The 14,314-nt window shown below is 31.2% G+C and overlaps 2 protein-coding genes and 3 non-coding genes across 5 annotated transcripts; 4 read left to right on the forward strand and 1 right to left on the reverse strand.

Annotated features, from left to right (window-relative positions):
- Nucleotides 1-443: 443 nt before the first annotated feature.
- TRNAK-UUU (transfer RNA lysine (anticodon UUU)) lies at nt 444-516 on the forward strand. The gene has a single exon. It is a non-coding gene; the product is annotated as a tRNA-Lys (tRNA).
- Nucleotides 517-608: 92 nt separating this feature from the next.
- On the forward strand, nt 609-681 carry TRNAK-UUU (transfer RNA lysine (anticodon UUU)). Its single transcript has one exon. It is a non-coding gene; the product is annotated as a tRNA-Lys (tRNA).
- A 92-nt stretch (nt 682-773) lies between these two features.
- TRNAK-UUU (transfer RNA lysine (anticodon UUU)) lies at nt 774-846 on the forward strand. Its single transcript has one exon. It is a non-coding gene; the product is annotated as a tRNA-Lys (tRNA).
- Nucleotides 847-2,750: 1,904 nt separating this feature from the next.
- Nucleotides 2,751-5,345, forward strand: LOC107916451 (vesicle-associated membrane protein 721). Its single transcript, XM_016845747.2, has 5 exons — nt 2,751-3,309; nt 3,927-4,068; nt 4,158-4,278; nt 4,687-4,749; nt 4,971-5,345. Exons 1-5 carry the CDS (start codon nt 3,120-3,122, stop codon nt 5,121-5,123), a joined length of 669 nt encoding a protein of 222 aa, XP_016701236.1. The 5' UTR covers nt 2,751-3,119; the 3' UTR covers nt 5,124-5,345.
- LOC107916450 (transcription initiation factor TFIID subunit 8) lies at nt 5,200-6,756 on the reverse strand. The gene has a single exon (XM_016845745.2). It carries the CDS (start codon nt 6,666-6,668, stop codon nt 5,820-5,822), a length of 849 nt encoding a protein of 282 aa, XP_016701234.2. The 5' UTR covers nt 6,669-6,756; the 3' UTR covers nt 5,200-5,819.
- Nucleotides 6,757-14,314: the final 7,558 nt, after the last annotated feature.

Consider the following 14,314-nt stretch of genomic DNA (forward strand, 5'->3'; position numbering starts at 1 on the left):
GTATCTCTTGTTATATTTTGCACTTTTAATCCTTCTATAAATTAAAAAAACACACACATTACAACTTTCTAAATTTGCTTGTGAAAATGGGTGATTTTTTTTTATCAAAATATGATGTGAATCAGAATTTTATTTCAATGAAAATATTTTATTGTTACGTGGTAGACTTGATTTTAATGATTTATTTTATTGACAATGTATATAATAATTACTTTTAAAATAATATATTGATATTTTGTAAGTCACTAATATCTAATGAATTGAATGATCAAAACCTTTAAATACATTTTCAAAAATCAGTTTTGTGAACATTCTATTAATAAAAATAGGGCACACTTTGTTTTCATAATTACATAATTCCAGCTCGAACGAAGCACAAGATTTAGTTTGTGAATTGTGATTATATCTACAATTAGTTTAACGAGGATGGCTTGTCATTAGTAGCCGTCTTAGCTCAGCCGGTAGAGCGCGTGGCTTTTAACCACGTGGTCGTGGGTTCGATTCCCACAGACGGCGTCGATTTTTGTAACCTCTACTTTTACATTTTTGTTTACCGAAGAGAAGATGGAGAATCCGATGATCCACCACTATGTCACTGTCCATCAGTAGCCGTCTTAGCTCAGCCGGTAGAGCGCGTGGCTTTTAACCACGTGGTCGTGGGTTCGATTCCCACAGACGGCGTTGAGTTTTGTTGTTACTATTTTACATTTTTGTTTACCGAAGAGAAGAGGGAGAACACTGATGAGTCAGCACTATGCCACTGTCTATCAATAGCCGTCTTAGCTCAGCCGGTAGAGCGCGTGGCTTTTAACCACGTGGTCGTGGGTTCGATTCCCACAGACGGCGTTGAGTTTTGTTGTTTCTATTTTACATTTTTGTTTACCGAAGAGAAGAGGGAGAACACCGGTGATCCACCGCTATACTACTGTGCATCATTAATCCGGCGCCATCTACCCCCAACTTAACTGCTACAGAGTTTAGTTTATACCTGAATATTACCACTTCATAAAAAGGAGAGCCTTGGTTAAATGCCTACAGTAGTAGGGAAGGGAAGGGTGGCACTTTCATCATCATTCATTCATTATTATGACCTGAAAATGTCGTCTACTTTCATCCACCTTAACCAATAACTTCTTTATTAAAGGTTAGATTGAATTTTAATCTAAGAATGTTAGCATCATCATGTGAATTAGGTCAGGTTATGGTTATATTGGATTTATTCAGTCTTTCCTAATTAAAACAAAAATAAATATGTTACAAAGAATTAAATTGAAAATACTCATTCATCTGAAAATCTGATCAATCTAAAAAATATATAGATAGAAATCTTAATTTAGATTTGAGGAATATTTATAAGATTTATTTTTTTAAGGGAGTTTAAACCCATTTATGGGTGATTTTTAGGAGAGAAAAATTAACATAGATCTTAAGTATTAATTAGAAAATGAATAATATTTAGCATACTATAAGTGAAATTTATTCTACAAGCAGGATTAAATAGTTAATAAGTATTCGACAATATAATAAAATATTAAAAAAAGAGACAGATGACAAAAATAAAGACTACTTATGAAATAAAAGTACACACTCTATTATAATAAATATAAACCCATAAAAGAAAAAGTATACGTAGGTTCATCTGCTTGATTAGTTAACTTGAATTTACACGACTACATGCACGTATGTATCCATGACATCTATAATGTGTTACATCTTAATTCAAGAACTCTTAGTCTACAAGTTTTCAATGTATTAACTCCTAATTATACCTGCCAAACAAATTATAGAATAATTATTCTAAAAGGATTAAAATATTATTCAAATTGCTCCAAAATCTAAATAATTAGAGATAAGCACAAGTGCATATTATTTTCTTTGTTTTCAACCAAATTTATATATAATACAAAATCAAATATTTGTGCAATTTGATCCACACAATAGGGACAATCCCAATGCCATTGGGACCCTTCACTTTCAGCTTTTTCAAAGAAAATCATCAAAGTTATCAAAATATCAATGGGATTTTCTAAGTTCAAAATTCTTGTTCTTGGACTATATTCTCTTCACCTTTCCTAAATATTGCTTTTCATTTCCAATTTTAATATATAAAAATTTAAAAGAATCTTCTTCATGAAGAGTGTCTTAGTGTTTATCAGCTTTTTTTTTGTTAAATAATTTAAATTTAAAAGCAAAAAAAGAAAAAGAAAAAGGTTTTAGTTTACCTAATTTTTAAAAATAGGTGAAATATTGAAACCATTTACATAACACTTTTAATATATGATAATTAATGTCGATTAAGTTTTAGTTCGATTGGTATTGTTGTCAGTGTAGGAGGATGTGAGTTTGAGTGTGTTGAAGCACATTATCTTCCTATTTAAGGGTTGGGAGAGAAATTATGGGTAATTTTAATTATTATATAATAAAAAGAACAGAAATTAATGCGCGCTCTCTTTTTTTTACCAAAATGTCCTATTTCGATAGTCATGGAATTCTTAAAATAAAAATACTAAAATTAAATTTTTCAAAATTGATATGTCATGATTTTTAGTGTTAAAAGAAATAAGTATTAAAAAAGTTCAATTATAATTATTTATAAATTGTTGGATTATTAATTTTCAAGATAATAATTTAAGGATAAATTTTGTAAAATAGAAATTTGACCATTAAAGAACAATATGAGACATTTGGAAAATAAAGGAAAAATGAAACGGCCTTGACTTATTTAAAAATATATTATCTTTTAATTATTTGTGAAACTTTAAAGTTCTCTCCAAACACACTGTTTAAGAATTTAAAAGTCCCAACTTTAAATATGAAAGGGCAGAAATTTATTTAATGCAAACCAGAAATAATCATTTTTTTTCAAGAAAAAAAAACAATTATTTACCCAAAAAACCTTTCAAGTTTCAATTTTTAAACCTTATTGACCCTTTTTTCACTTACCTTTTTTACTTCTTGTTTCTAGATATATCAAAAAAGTCCAACAAAAGAGTAATTGTGAAGAGAAACCAAGGGGAAAAAAAGCAATAGAAAAGAGCAAGCAAGCTTCAAATCCCAGATCTCTCTTTGTTTTCTCTTTGAAACCCAAATTTTCCCATATAAGAAAAGATTCTGAGAAAATGGTGCCCAAATCATTGATCTATGCATTTGTATCTCGTGGAGGAGTTATATTAGCTGAGTATACTGAATACAGTGGGAATTTCAATTCCATAGCTCTTCAATGCCTCCAAAAGCTTCCTTCTTCAAACAACAAGTTCACTTACAACTGTGATGGCCATACCTTCAATTATCTTGTTGACAATGGATACAGTTAGGTTTTTTTTGTTTTTTTTTGTACTTTTAATTTTCATATTTTTAAATTGTTGGTTCCTTGATTTTAGAAGTTTGGGTTTTTTGGGAAGTGAGTGGAAAATCAAAATGAAATAGAAGAGAATTTTGGAGTTCTTTTTTTATTCCTTTCAGATATAATCTGATCTCTTGAACAGAAATGGGATTTGGGATCTAGAGGGAAAGTTTGGATATTGGTTTCTCCCATAAGATTATTTATGAGAAAATTGCTTAACTTTGTGCTTTATGCTGCCGTTTCTTCATGTTAATAGTTTATCTCTGTGTTTAATATGCATTATAGTATTTGAAACTACACAAATTGACTGCTTAGTAAATGGAGATTTATGATGAGATCCCTTTTTTTAACTTAAAATTTTGCCTGTATATAGTGTATTGAGTTCATGTAAGATGCAGGTTGTTGAAGGCCATGTGCAAATGTGGATAGTCTGAAAGATGATTGGAACATATTGTTTCAATGAATTCTAATTGAACTCCTTGTTGAAAGAACCTTATTACTGTGTTATTATTTGCATTCTCATTGTCAGCTCTTTTGTTTATCTATATATGTTGGTAGATTGGCTGACTCTTGGATGTTGCAGCTTATTGCGTTGTTGCAGATGAATCAGCTGGAAGGCAAGTGCCGATTGCTTTTTTGGAGCGTATCAAGGATGATTTCGTGTCGAAATATGATAACGGGAAGGCTGCTACAGCTCCTGCCAACAGCCTGAACAAGGAATTTGGGTATCTATCTCTTTAAAATCCTGAAAATACTTAACAGGGGAGATCTTTTCGTATTACCAGAGCAAATATAACATGCTATTAAATTGCAGACCAAAACTGAAAGAACATATGCAATACTGTATGGAGCATCCTGAAGAAATAAGCAAGCTGGCTAAGGTCAAAGCTCAGGTTTCTGAAGTTAAAGGTGTTATGATGGAGAATATCGAAAAGGTAGTATATGTGCTTTGTTAGCTTCTACTTTGTTATGCTCCTGTTGCTATGTCAGCAATTTTTACCTGTCATTTACTATTAGGGTGATATTCCTTTATTTTCTACTGAAGTTCCTTGTTTAAATCTTAAAGGGTCTTTGTGAATTTGTCTGGGATTGAATTTTTCAAGTAGTTCTAATTGTTTGCCGGGTTTTTCCAAACGTCTATACATGTCCTATACCTCCATGGAACTATCTGGTTTAGCTTCTTAAATATCACATTTTCCGGTAGGATTAGGGTTGATGTTGCCATCCTGCAATACTTGAGGCAAATTGAATTCTCCAACATTAAACTATGATAAGATGACAGTACCTAACCGTCATATCAGAAACATGCTTTTGGTAGTTGGTACTGAATTTCCTACCTGCAGGTGTTAGATAGAGGGGAAAAGATAGAGCTGCTAGTGGATAAGACCGAGAATCTTCATAATCAGGTCAGTGACTCTCTCTGTCGCCTCTTTCATGCATAGATCTGGGTATACATAAAAATATAGACACGTCTTAACTTAAACAACTTTATATTGTTTCTATTGATGTCATGCGAGAGTTGAGTAGCGCCTTAGATGTTAGTTGAGTATGCTAGAGAGCTGCAGAACTTGATAAAACATCATGCAAGGAGACATAATTTTAACTTGTTTTCACTGTTTCATTGCAGGCTCAAGACTTTCGAAGTACAGGGACAAAAATCCGAAGAAAAATGTGGCTACAAAACATGAAGATCAAGCTGATTGTTCTAGGAATACTTATTGCCTTGATCCTTATCATTGTCCTCTCTGTTTGCCATGGTTTCAACTGTGGCAAAAAATAAATGCTATTCTTAGAAGGCTTTATTAGCTTTCACCACAGCTTTTGTGATATAATATTGTGAGGGAAAGTTTAAAATACATGCATATATATTATATATACTTTATATGTCATAAAAGACTTTAACATTTAGCAATCACCAGGTGACTGGTGCAAGTTATTTTTTTTTTGTGAACAAAACCCTATAATTTTTTATTTGGTTAAATGAATATGCTGCTTGCAACCATTGAAGCTTCAGTCAGTAGGCAAAGTTTTGTATGATGTTCTTCTATCGTTTAACTCAATCTTGTTGGCCATTGATTGCCTGTTTGAAGATCCCAAAACATGTTGAAATGCTTCTTTTAGTCCCACAAAGTTTTGCACCAATCAACACCAGCTAATGCACAATTCTAAACAAGGAAAACAGATTGCATGTAGTAGAATCATATAAACTTCAATAAACAATTTCTAAACATCATAGTTCAGTAAATAATTTTGTTGTAGCCTAGTAGAAGCACAGCCTTTCTTTTTTTCAACATTTTAGTCATTTAAAATCTACTATATCAGTTCCTGGGTTCAACTATTGAGGGGCCAACCAAAAATATTGCCATAATATATAAACCCAGGCTTTTTCCTATTAAAAAGCTTAGAAATTTCCTGCCAGTGCCAATCAAAAACTCAACTTTCTGGCAAAATCCCAAATGCTCAAAATCTTAAGAAACTAACAACGCTTCTTCCTTCTCTTATACACAAGAATATGCTTCTCTTCAGACTTAACAGATTTCTCACACACTGCTACTGGTTCTGCCTCTTCTTCATCTTTACATTGACCAAACACATTATTGCAACTTATACCATTCAAACCCACCCTTGTCCCTCCACCATTATTAACCCTGAACTTAATCCTTGATCTCCCTTTTGGTAATTTACCAACATTGTTACTCCCACATCTTTTCTCTTCAAAACCATCAATTTGACACCCCAAAACCGAGCTGGAATTCTCCCACAATTGTTCCCCATAAACCCTTTTATCACAGTTCTCGTTAGTACCACCTACATCAGGAAACCTTGGTAACCATTCTGGGATATGACCACCTCTTTCTTGAAAACTCCCTGGAACAGCATTCACCTCTTCACTTTCCCTTTCTTTTGCTCTTTCAATGGGCTTGGCAAAAGGTATTTCATTGGTGGAGCTGACAAAATCCGACAAGCTTTCCAACACACTGGACTTCAACAAACAGTTGTTGTTGTGGTCATAGAGAGTGGATGCACCCATGAAACCCACCTGTAAGGACATGTCGTGGAGGGCATTGGTAAGGTCGAGGATGTTGGATTGGGTACGGCTGGCAGCATTGGAGAATGATGCAGCGGACTTGACCAGGGTTTCCAGGTACTTGGTGGCTACCAAGGTAAGGGTTTCAAGGGCTGAAACACGGCTGCGCCTAAACCCAACTGATTTGCAGATTTGAGACACTGCTACTTTGGTGATCATGAATTGGAAATCCCTTGGATTTATTGTTGGTTGTTGCAGGTGGATATTTGATTTTCGTTTTGATCTTGATTTTCTCATATTTTGGGTGGGTGGGGTGACTCGATTGATCTTACAGAGAGGAGAGAAATATGGAATTATTTGCAAAAACCCTAAATATTTTCTTTTTTCGTTTTAAATTTGCTTTGTAGGGCATGACAGTAATTTTGGTTATAAATATTTATTTATTTAGTTTTGCTTGTGTTCGGTTTTGAACCCAGGTTAACACCAAATCAATTAGGCCATGCCTATGGAATCCAAGCAATTTTCATAAAAAAATTTGCAATCAAAATTACCAATTTAATTTTCAAACAATTTAGTTCCGATCGGAGTTTAATTTCAGTGCGGTGCATTTAAGTTTTTTTGTCACACGTTACTGTATTTAATTTCACCACCATCGTTATTTTTACATTAATTGCAGGTAAATACACTGTTAATCCAAAAGAGCCTTTAGCTAGAGGTGAATCCAGAGGGGTTGGCAGGGACCACTCACTAGCATGGAAAATTGTTGTTTTGGCCTTTTAGAAAATTTTGAAATCTTAAATTAGTAAAGGTAAAATTACACTTTAGTCCCCTCTAAAATTATAAATATTTAATTTAATCCTTTAAAAATTATAAAGATATAAACTATTAAAAATTAAATTTTCATTTCGACCCCCCTAAAAAAAATTTTTGGCTTCGCCCCTGCCCTTAGCCTTTTTACTTTTCGAATTTCAAAATTCAACTGTTAACATTGTCAACCTTTTTTGAGTTAATTTTATTGTTGTGACATTTTAAAAGTAAAAATAAAAATAAAAATTACTCATCGATTATAATATTTTTTGTTAAATATAATGATTAATTCTATGTATGTTATTTATACTTATAATTAGGGGTGAGTGTTCGATCGAACCGAATGAAAAAATTTCGAGTTAATCGAGTTGACGAATCATATTTTATCATCCTAATTTGATTTGAAATTTTCTCGAATTGAGTCTAGTGAGATGGAATTCGAATCAAATCGAATTGAATATATTTGTTTAAGTTAAATTTTAAAAAATAATTTTGGGTCCTTGTAACCACTGCTACCAACCGTAATAAAATTTGTCCACCGTAATCAAATTTTTTATTAACTTTCATCACCTCATAATTTATTTATTAATCTTTTATATACGGGTTAGCTTCTTTGCTTGCCTAGTTGTTTCAATTATCTTCAGATTCTTGTCAATATGTATTTTGGAATTAAAAATATATTAAATGTAAAAATGTGATTTTTTAATAAAAGTTATTTTAAAGATAAAATGTGAAATTGATACCAATATAAAATTTTAACACGAATATTTTATGGCATCATTAATAATTCAATTTTAATATAAATATTCAATATGACTAAACAATTCAATAATATAAATAATATAAAATGTAAAATTTAATTTAATAATATAAATAGCATATATAAATAAAATTATTACTATTTATGTTTAGGGATTTTTTGGATAATTCTGATTTTTTATTTGGGAGTAAAGGGTGAGAAATAAAAGTTTAGGGGAAAAATAAAAAATTTTTGGGAGAAAAAGTTTGAGGGAAAGTAAATAGGAGGAGTAAAATTTTGGAGGGAAAATATTAAAAGAAATTGGGGGGGAGGGGTTTGGGGTAGAGGTGCTCATGGGCCGGGCCGGGTTCGGGCCGGACCCGTAAAAAATTTCAGCCCGTTTCCTAGGCGCCCGGCCCGGCCAGAAATATGGGCATGATATTTTGCCCAGGCCCGGCCCGTGAAAAATATGAAGCCCGGGCCCGGCCCGTTTTTTTTACTTAAAAGTTAAAACTAATTGTTATTAAAAGTAATTGTTATTGAATTTATATCAAATATCAAATTGTAATTTTTTTGTATATAATGAAAAAAAATATAAAATAAGATTACTTATTTGAATTTAATTACAAACAATTAATTTAAATTTAATTACAAACAATCAAATCTTAAAAATAAAAAATGATTATACAAGTAATTACAAACAATTAACTAAGAATTTAATTACTTTTAACTTTTTAACTTAAATATTTTAAAGTTTATCATATCATTACTAAAATTAATGTGTTACAAATTAAATGTATATTTATAACAGTATACTAAAATTTAAAAGTTAAAAAATTATATTAAAACAATATAATTATAACAGTATATTAAAACAATATATTTATAATAGTATATTAAAACATTATATTATAAATTTTATAACAATATATTATTAAAACAGTATATTACATTAAAAATTATTGTTTTAATCAAAAAATTAACAATATTAATTATTTAGTTAACATTATAAAAATATAAGCACCATTTTATGTTAAAAAATAAAATATAGAAACTAAAATTTAATGTGTTAGAAATTAATGTGTTACAAATTAAATGTATATTTATAACAGTATACTAAAATTTAAAAGTTAAAACATTATATTAAAACAATATAATTATAACAGTATATTAAAACAATATATTAAAACAATATATTAAAAAAGTATATTAAAACAATATAACCGAACTCATATATATTAAAACAAATATAAGCTTCTCGCCATTTCCAACATGTTGCAGAGGCTATCACAACATCTCGGGCACCTCCAAGCCGAGACAAAATGTTTCCAATGACTTCAACTGGTAGGTGCTCCATTGTCAATAAAGATAAAAAGAGCCTCAAATCTACAAATTGGGTTTTCTGAAGATACTCAGCTAGATATAATCAAACACAAATTCTTCACAAATCACAACTCAACAAAATAAAGTTGACATGGAATTGAATTATTGAAATCATTGCCCAAGTATTCTTTCCCAGTAGTGAAAAAAGTTCTGTGATAAAACAAACAAAAAAAACAAAAAAATCACTCAAAAACATGAGTTTTAGTTAGATCTTCAAACAGATTTCACATCCAAATAAAGCAAAATTTATGCGTCAAATAGAAGAGAAAAAAGGGTTTGCAAGGGAGATTTAAGCAACACAATCTCTCAAGTTTCCAACTAAATAAAGATCTAAAATGAATCTTCAAGTAAAGGATCAAAGTCAAAATCAAGCACTATCCCGGTTCTTAAAAATATATGCTTTTTAGGAGCTAAAATCAATTCAGTGATTCAGAAAGTAGAATAATCCCAGAATTGAAAGTACCTAACTACCTATAAATCCAAAGCCAAAAAATAATAATAATAATAAAATCAAAATTGAAGTTTTAGCATCTGGGCTTTCAACAAATATCTGAAATTATACATCAAATGAAAAATAATCCAACCAAAATCCGCAAGCTAACCTATGACATCCAATAGTAGAGACAGAAAGAAGGATAGCTACTGAAGCATAGGAGAACCAATATTGATAAGAACATCACTTAAGCTATTTCTGTAATAGCGATAATAGTATGTAGACAGAAGAATTCCTACTAGAAAAGCAGGTCACAAGCAAGAAAAGAACAGATACATCAAATGAAATTATACATCTACGGTCACAAGCAAGTGAGGGAACTGATTCGAATAAAAATGAAAATCAAAAAGCACAAAGCAAAAAACAAATTCAAAGGTTAACAGCAAACTCACCTTTGAGAAGACGAAGAAGGCTAGAAGCAGTGAAGCACCGTGGAGTCATGGACGTGGAGTCGTGAATCGGTGGAGGTGGAGTTGGATCCGATTTGGGGGAAAAAAAAGGAGGGAAGGGGTTAGGGATTTATCTGGGGTCGGGGGGAAATGGGGAAGGGAAGGGAAATGGGAAATGTATTAATGACAAAATAAAAAAAATAAAAAAAATTATATTAATTAAATTCGGGCCGACAGGGCCGGGCCCGAGCCAAAAATTTTTTATCGAGGCCCGGCCCGTTTTTAAAATGGGCCTAATTTCTTATCCAAACCCATATTTTGGGCCTATATTTTTACCCGAACCCTCTCATATTTTGGGCGGGCCGTCGGGCCGGGCCGGGCCGCCCGGCCCATGAGCACCTTTAGTTTGGGGTAGATGGAGGGTGGGATGGGAAGGGAGAAGTTTTAGGGGGAAATGGGAGGGAGTAAAAATTTTGGGAGAAAATAAAAAGTTTTGAGGGTTTTTGAGAGTAAAATTTTGAGGAAAAGTAATGGGAGAGTAAAATTTTGGTGGGAAATGAATTTTGGGTAGATGGGGGGTTCGGATGGGAGGAGAGTAAAAGTTTTGGGGAAAAAGTGAGAATGAATAAAAGTTTTGGGAAAAAATAAAAAGGTTTAGGAGTTTGGGGTAAAATGTAAAATATTATAGTTTGATATTCGATTTATTCGAATTATTCGAGTTTTTCGAATTCGAAAACTTAACTCGATTCGAACTCAAAATTCGAAAAAAATTCGAGTTGACTCGAATAACTCAATTCGCTTAACTCAATTTTCAAATTTTTTTTGTTTTTTTCAAGTCGTATTGAGTTTTACTCACTCTACTTATAATTAATAAAAATGTAACCATATTAAAATAATTATTCAAATAAACTGATTGTATTGGCAGATGTTGTATTTCAAATATGCACTTGTTTTAGCATGAGTTTGGAGATGGATTTAAGTGCTCTCGAGTTTTTATAAGACAAAAGTACATTATGGGATATCGAGGTTTATATTTTGAGACACTCTTTAAGGTTTAAAACAACAAGGGAGTTTGGTGATAAAGAATATATAATTCATTTTGGAATTTACTTGGTTAAAACTTAAAACTTTTCATTTTGGGATTTTAAAAAAATATATTATTCAATAATTGTATATATTTTTAAAGATTTTTAATAATTGTTATAGAATTTTAAATTTTTTGGATATATATTTATAAAATTTTTGAAAAAATATTTTTATAAATATTTTGAAGATTTTTTTTGTAATTTTTAAGAGGGACTACATTGCACATTTACAAAACTGTCAGGGGTCCAATGTGTTTTACATTAATTTGTTATTCAAGTTATTTAAATTATAGAATTCAACTCGATTCGAATTCAAAATGCCAAATTACTTATCCGAGTTGATTTGAAAAAACGGAATAACTCAATTCAATTAACTTAAAAATTTAAAAAAAATCGATATTTTCGAATCAAATCGAATTTTGTTCGCCCCTAACTAAAATCCAAAATACTATGAACCTATAAGGACTGGGAATGCAGCCTCAAAGTTATAACAATGCAAACTCAAAATAATTAAGCCTAAAATTGACCTAATTAAAATAATTCAAAATTTTTAAAAAAAAATCTAAAACTTAACCCCTCCAACTAAGCGTGTGTAACTTCAATCACTACAGTGTGACCCACATTATGAGCCTGCTAGGCTGCTAATTGTTCTTATGAATTTTTTTAAAAGCTACCTACAAAGCCTTTCAGGCCCTGTTTCTGAACATGAGCTGGCTTGCATTCTGTCTTTGAATATGGTTGTCCAAATACAATGGGTTTGGGCTTTAGTTTACCCTTTTCTTATGGCTTCATTATTTATCTAGTCAATGCCGTTGCTAATTAATTTGTTCTTAAAGTTGTACTACTACACAATAATACTAGGGTTAGCGTTTGATCGAATTGAATCAAATCGAATCGAGTAAAAAAATTTCGTATTAATCGAGTTGACGGGTCCTATTTTATCATCTTAACTCGATTTGAAATTTTCGATTCGATTCGAATCGAGTGAAATTGTTCAAGTTAAATTAACAAATTAAACATGTTACGGTATAACTAATTCCATGTTATAGTACATAAATTTGAAACCATATATATTTGAAAACTTTTTCAAAGCAAAAAAAAAAAAGATACTTTAGTATGATAAACTTTAATCATTAATGAACTTATTTAGGTTCTTAAAATTATTATACTAGAAAATTTTAAATTTTGGAATTTTTATAAAAATTTGAATTTTTAAAAATTATTTTGATTTTTTTGTGGAGAGACCAATTTACTCATTTTCAAAATTGACAGGGACCAAAGGAGTATTTAAACAAATATGTTATTCAAATTGTAAAATTCAACTCAAAACTTGAATTACTTATTCAAATTAACTTAAATAACTCGATACAGTTAACTCAAAATTTGAATTTTTTTCCGAATCTCTCACTCCTGACATAGTAAATTCAAACCATTCACAATTTGGTTTCGCTTTACATCATTAATAGCGTGAAAAAGGGTCTATGAGAACACTTATTTACAAATCTTCCGAGTTACAAGATAAGGATTGAACAAAAAACGAGTGGATGGTTAGGAACACCAAAATACATAAAGGATTGGTAATGAAGATTATGTAAATTATATAAAAAAAGGCTTCTAGATAACATAAAAAGAATACTAACTGGGGCTTTAAATTCGAAGAAATGACTAGGCAGTACTCCCCATGATTCCGGTCTAGAGTATCCTCCTATCTGCCGATTAAAATAATGACTATCAGGAACGAAATAATCCTTTACTATTTTTTAGTTTAAGCCCCATTCGTGGTTTTATCATATCCGAAAGCAAAATAGGAATGAAAAAAAAACAACAAAGAATAAAAAAGAAATCTTCTTTTTTATTCTTTCTTTCATAGATATAGAGAGATCTAATCCGTGTCATGATTTATCAGCTAATGGAATGTTTTGTTTTTTTCGTAATAGAAAATAATGGGTTGAAATAACTATTGATATTCTACAGGAAGTATTTTATTGAAGGCTTAAGTTATTACTCAACAAATCAAAATTGAAATTATGAACGGGCGAGATCAATTCAGAAGCCCCAACCAGTTTTCTTCATTTTTGAATAAAAAGGAGAAGACTACTTCGGTTTGTTTGAATGAAAATAACACAATCAAACATGATATACAACTTGTTTTTACTAGCATTAACTTGACCATGGTCAATGAGGATTGAATAATCCACAAACAAAAATGCAAATTTCAATGGTTGCTTATAACTTTTGACTAAAAGGTATCTCCCAACTTGTAAGACCAGACCAAGCAATATAAGAAAGATGAATACAGCCACCCACCAACCCACAATGAAGAAAGGGTTTACCAAATGAAAGGAAATTACGTTTGCATTAACAAGGTATCCACCCACCAACCAAAGGGGGGATTAATGACTTGACCTGGGATTTTTCTTGGATCCACTGCCTTGACTTGGCCTCAAATCTCTCATTAATTCACAACCATGTAAAAGTGGCCATGGCTGAATCATATTAAAGTCTTATGGGCCACAGATGTTAGCTTTTGTCCCCATTATTGCCCTCTTCATTTCTTGCACCATCTCTATTTAGTCACTTATTAACACAAATCTCTCTCTCAAACTTGTCTTCCACTCCACTCCATTCCTTTTTTTTTTCATTTATAATTTTAGGCATCAAAATCCTTTCACAACATTCTTTCCCTATCAAGGGACCCATTCAGGAAAAAAGAAATTGTCACTGAAACCAACAATAAAACCAAAAAAACCCAAATCAATCTCTGGGTAGCTTCCTGCTCCCATTTGCCTTATTCAACACAATTACAAAATCTAAGGAATCTTGGTGTCATTGCTATTAATAATTTTGCCCCTCAAAAAACTTCTTTATAAAAAAAGAATAAAGTGATAATGCATGTGCTTTGCCTCTCTGTCCACTTCATTAAATTCTGCAAAAAAATCAACTGCTGCTTCTGCTATTTTTCCCTGTCCTGCAAAAGCTCAGATATTGGGTCAAACAGCAATCAAATAACTTGGAATATTTATATAAACATCTCTCTTCTTCAAACA

The sequence above is a fragment of the Gossypium hirsutum genome, chromosome D10, assembly GCF_007990345.1.
Source record: "Gossypium hirsutum isolate 1008001.06 chromosome D10, Gossypium_hirsutum_v2.1, whole genome shotgun sequence".
Taxonomy (NCBI): Eukaryota; Viridiplantae; Streptophyta; class Magnoliopsida; order Malvales; family Malvaceae; genus Gossypium; species Gossypium hirsutum.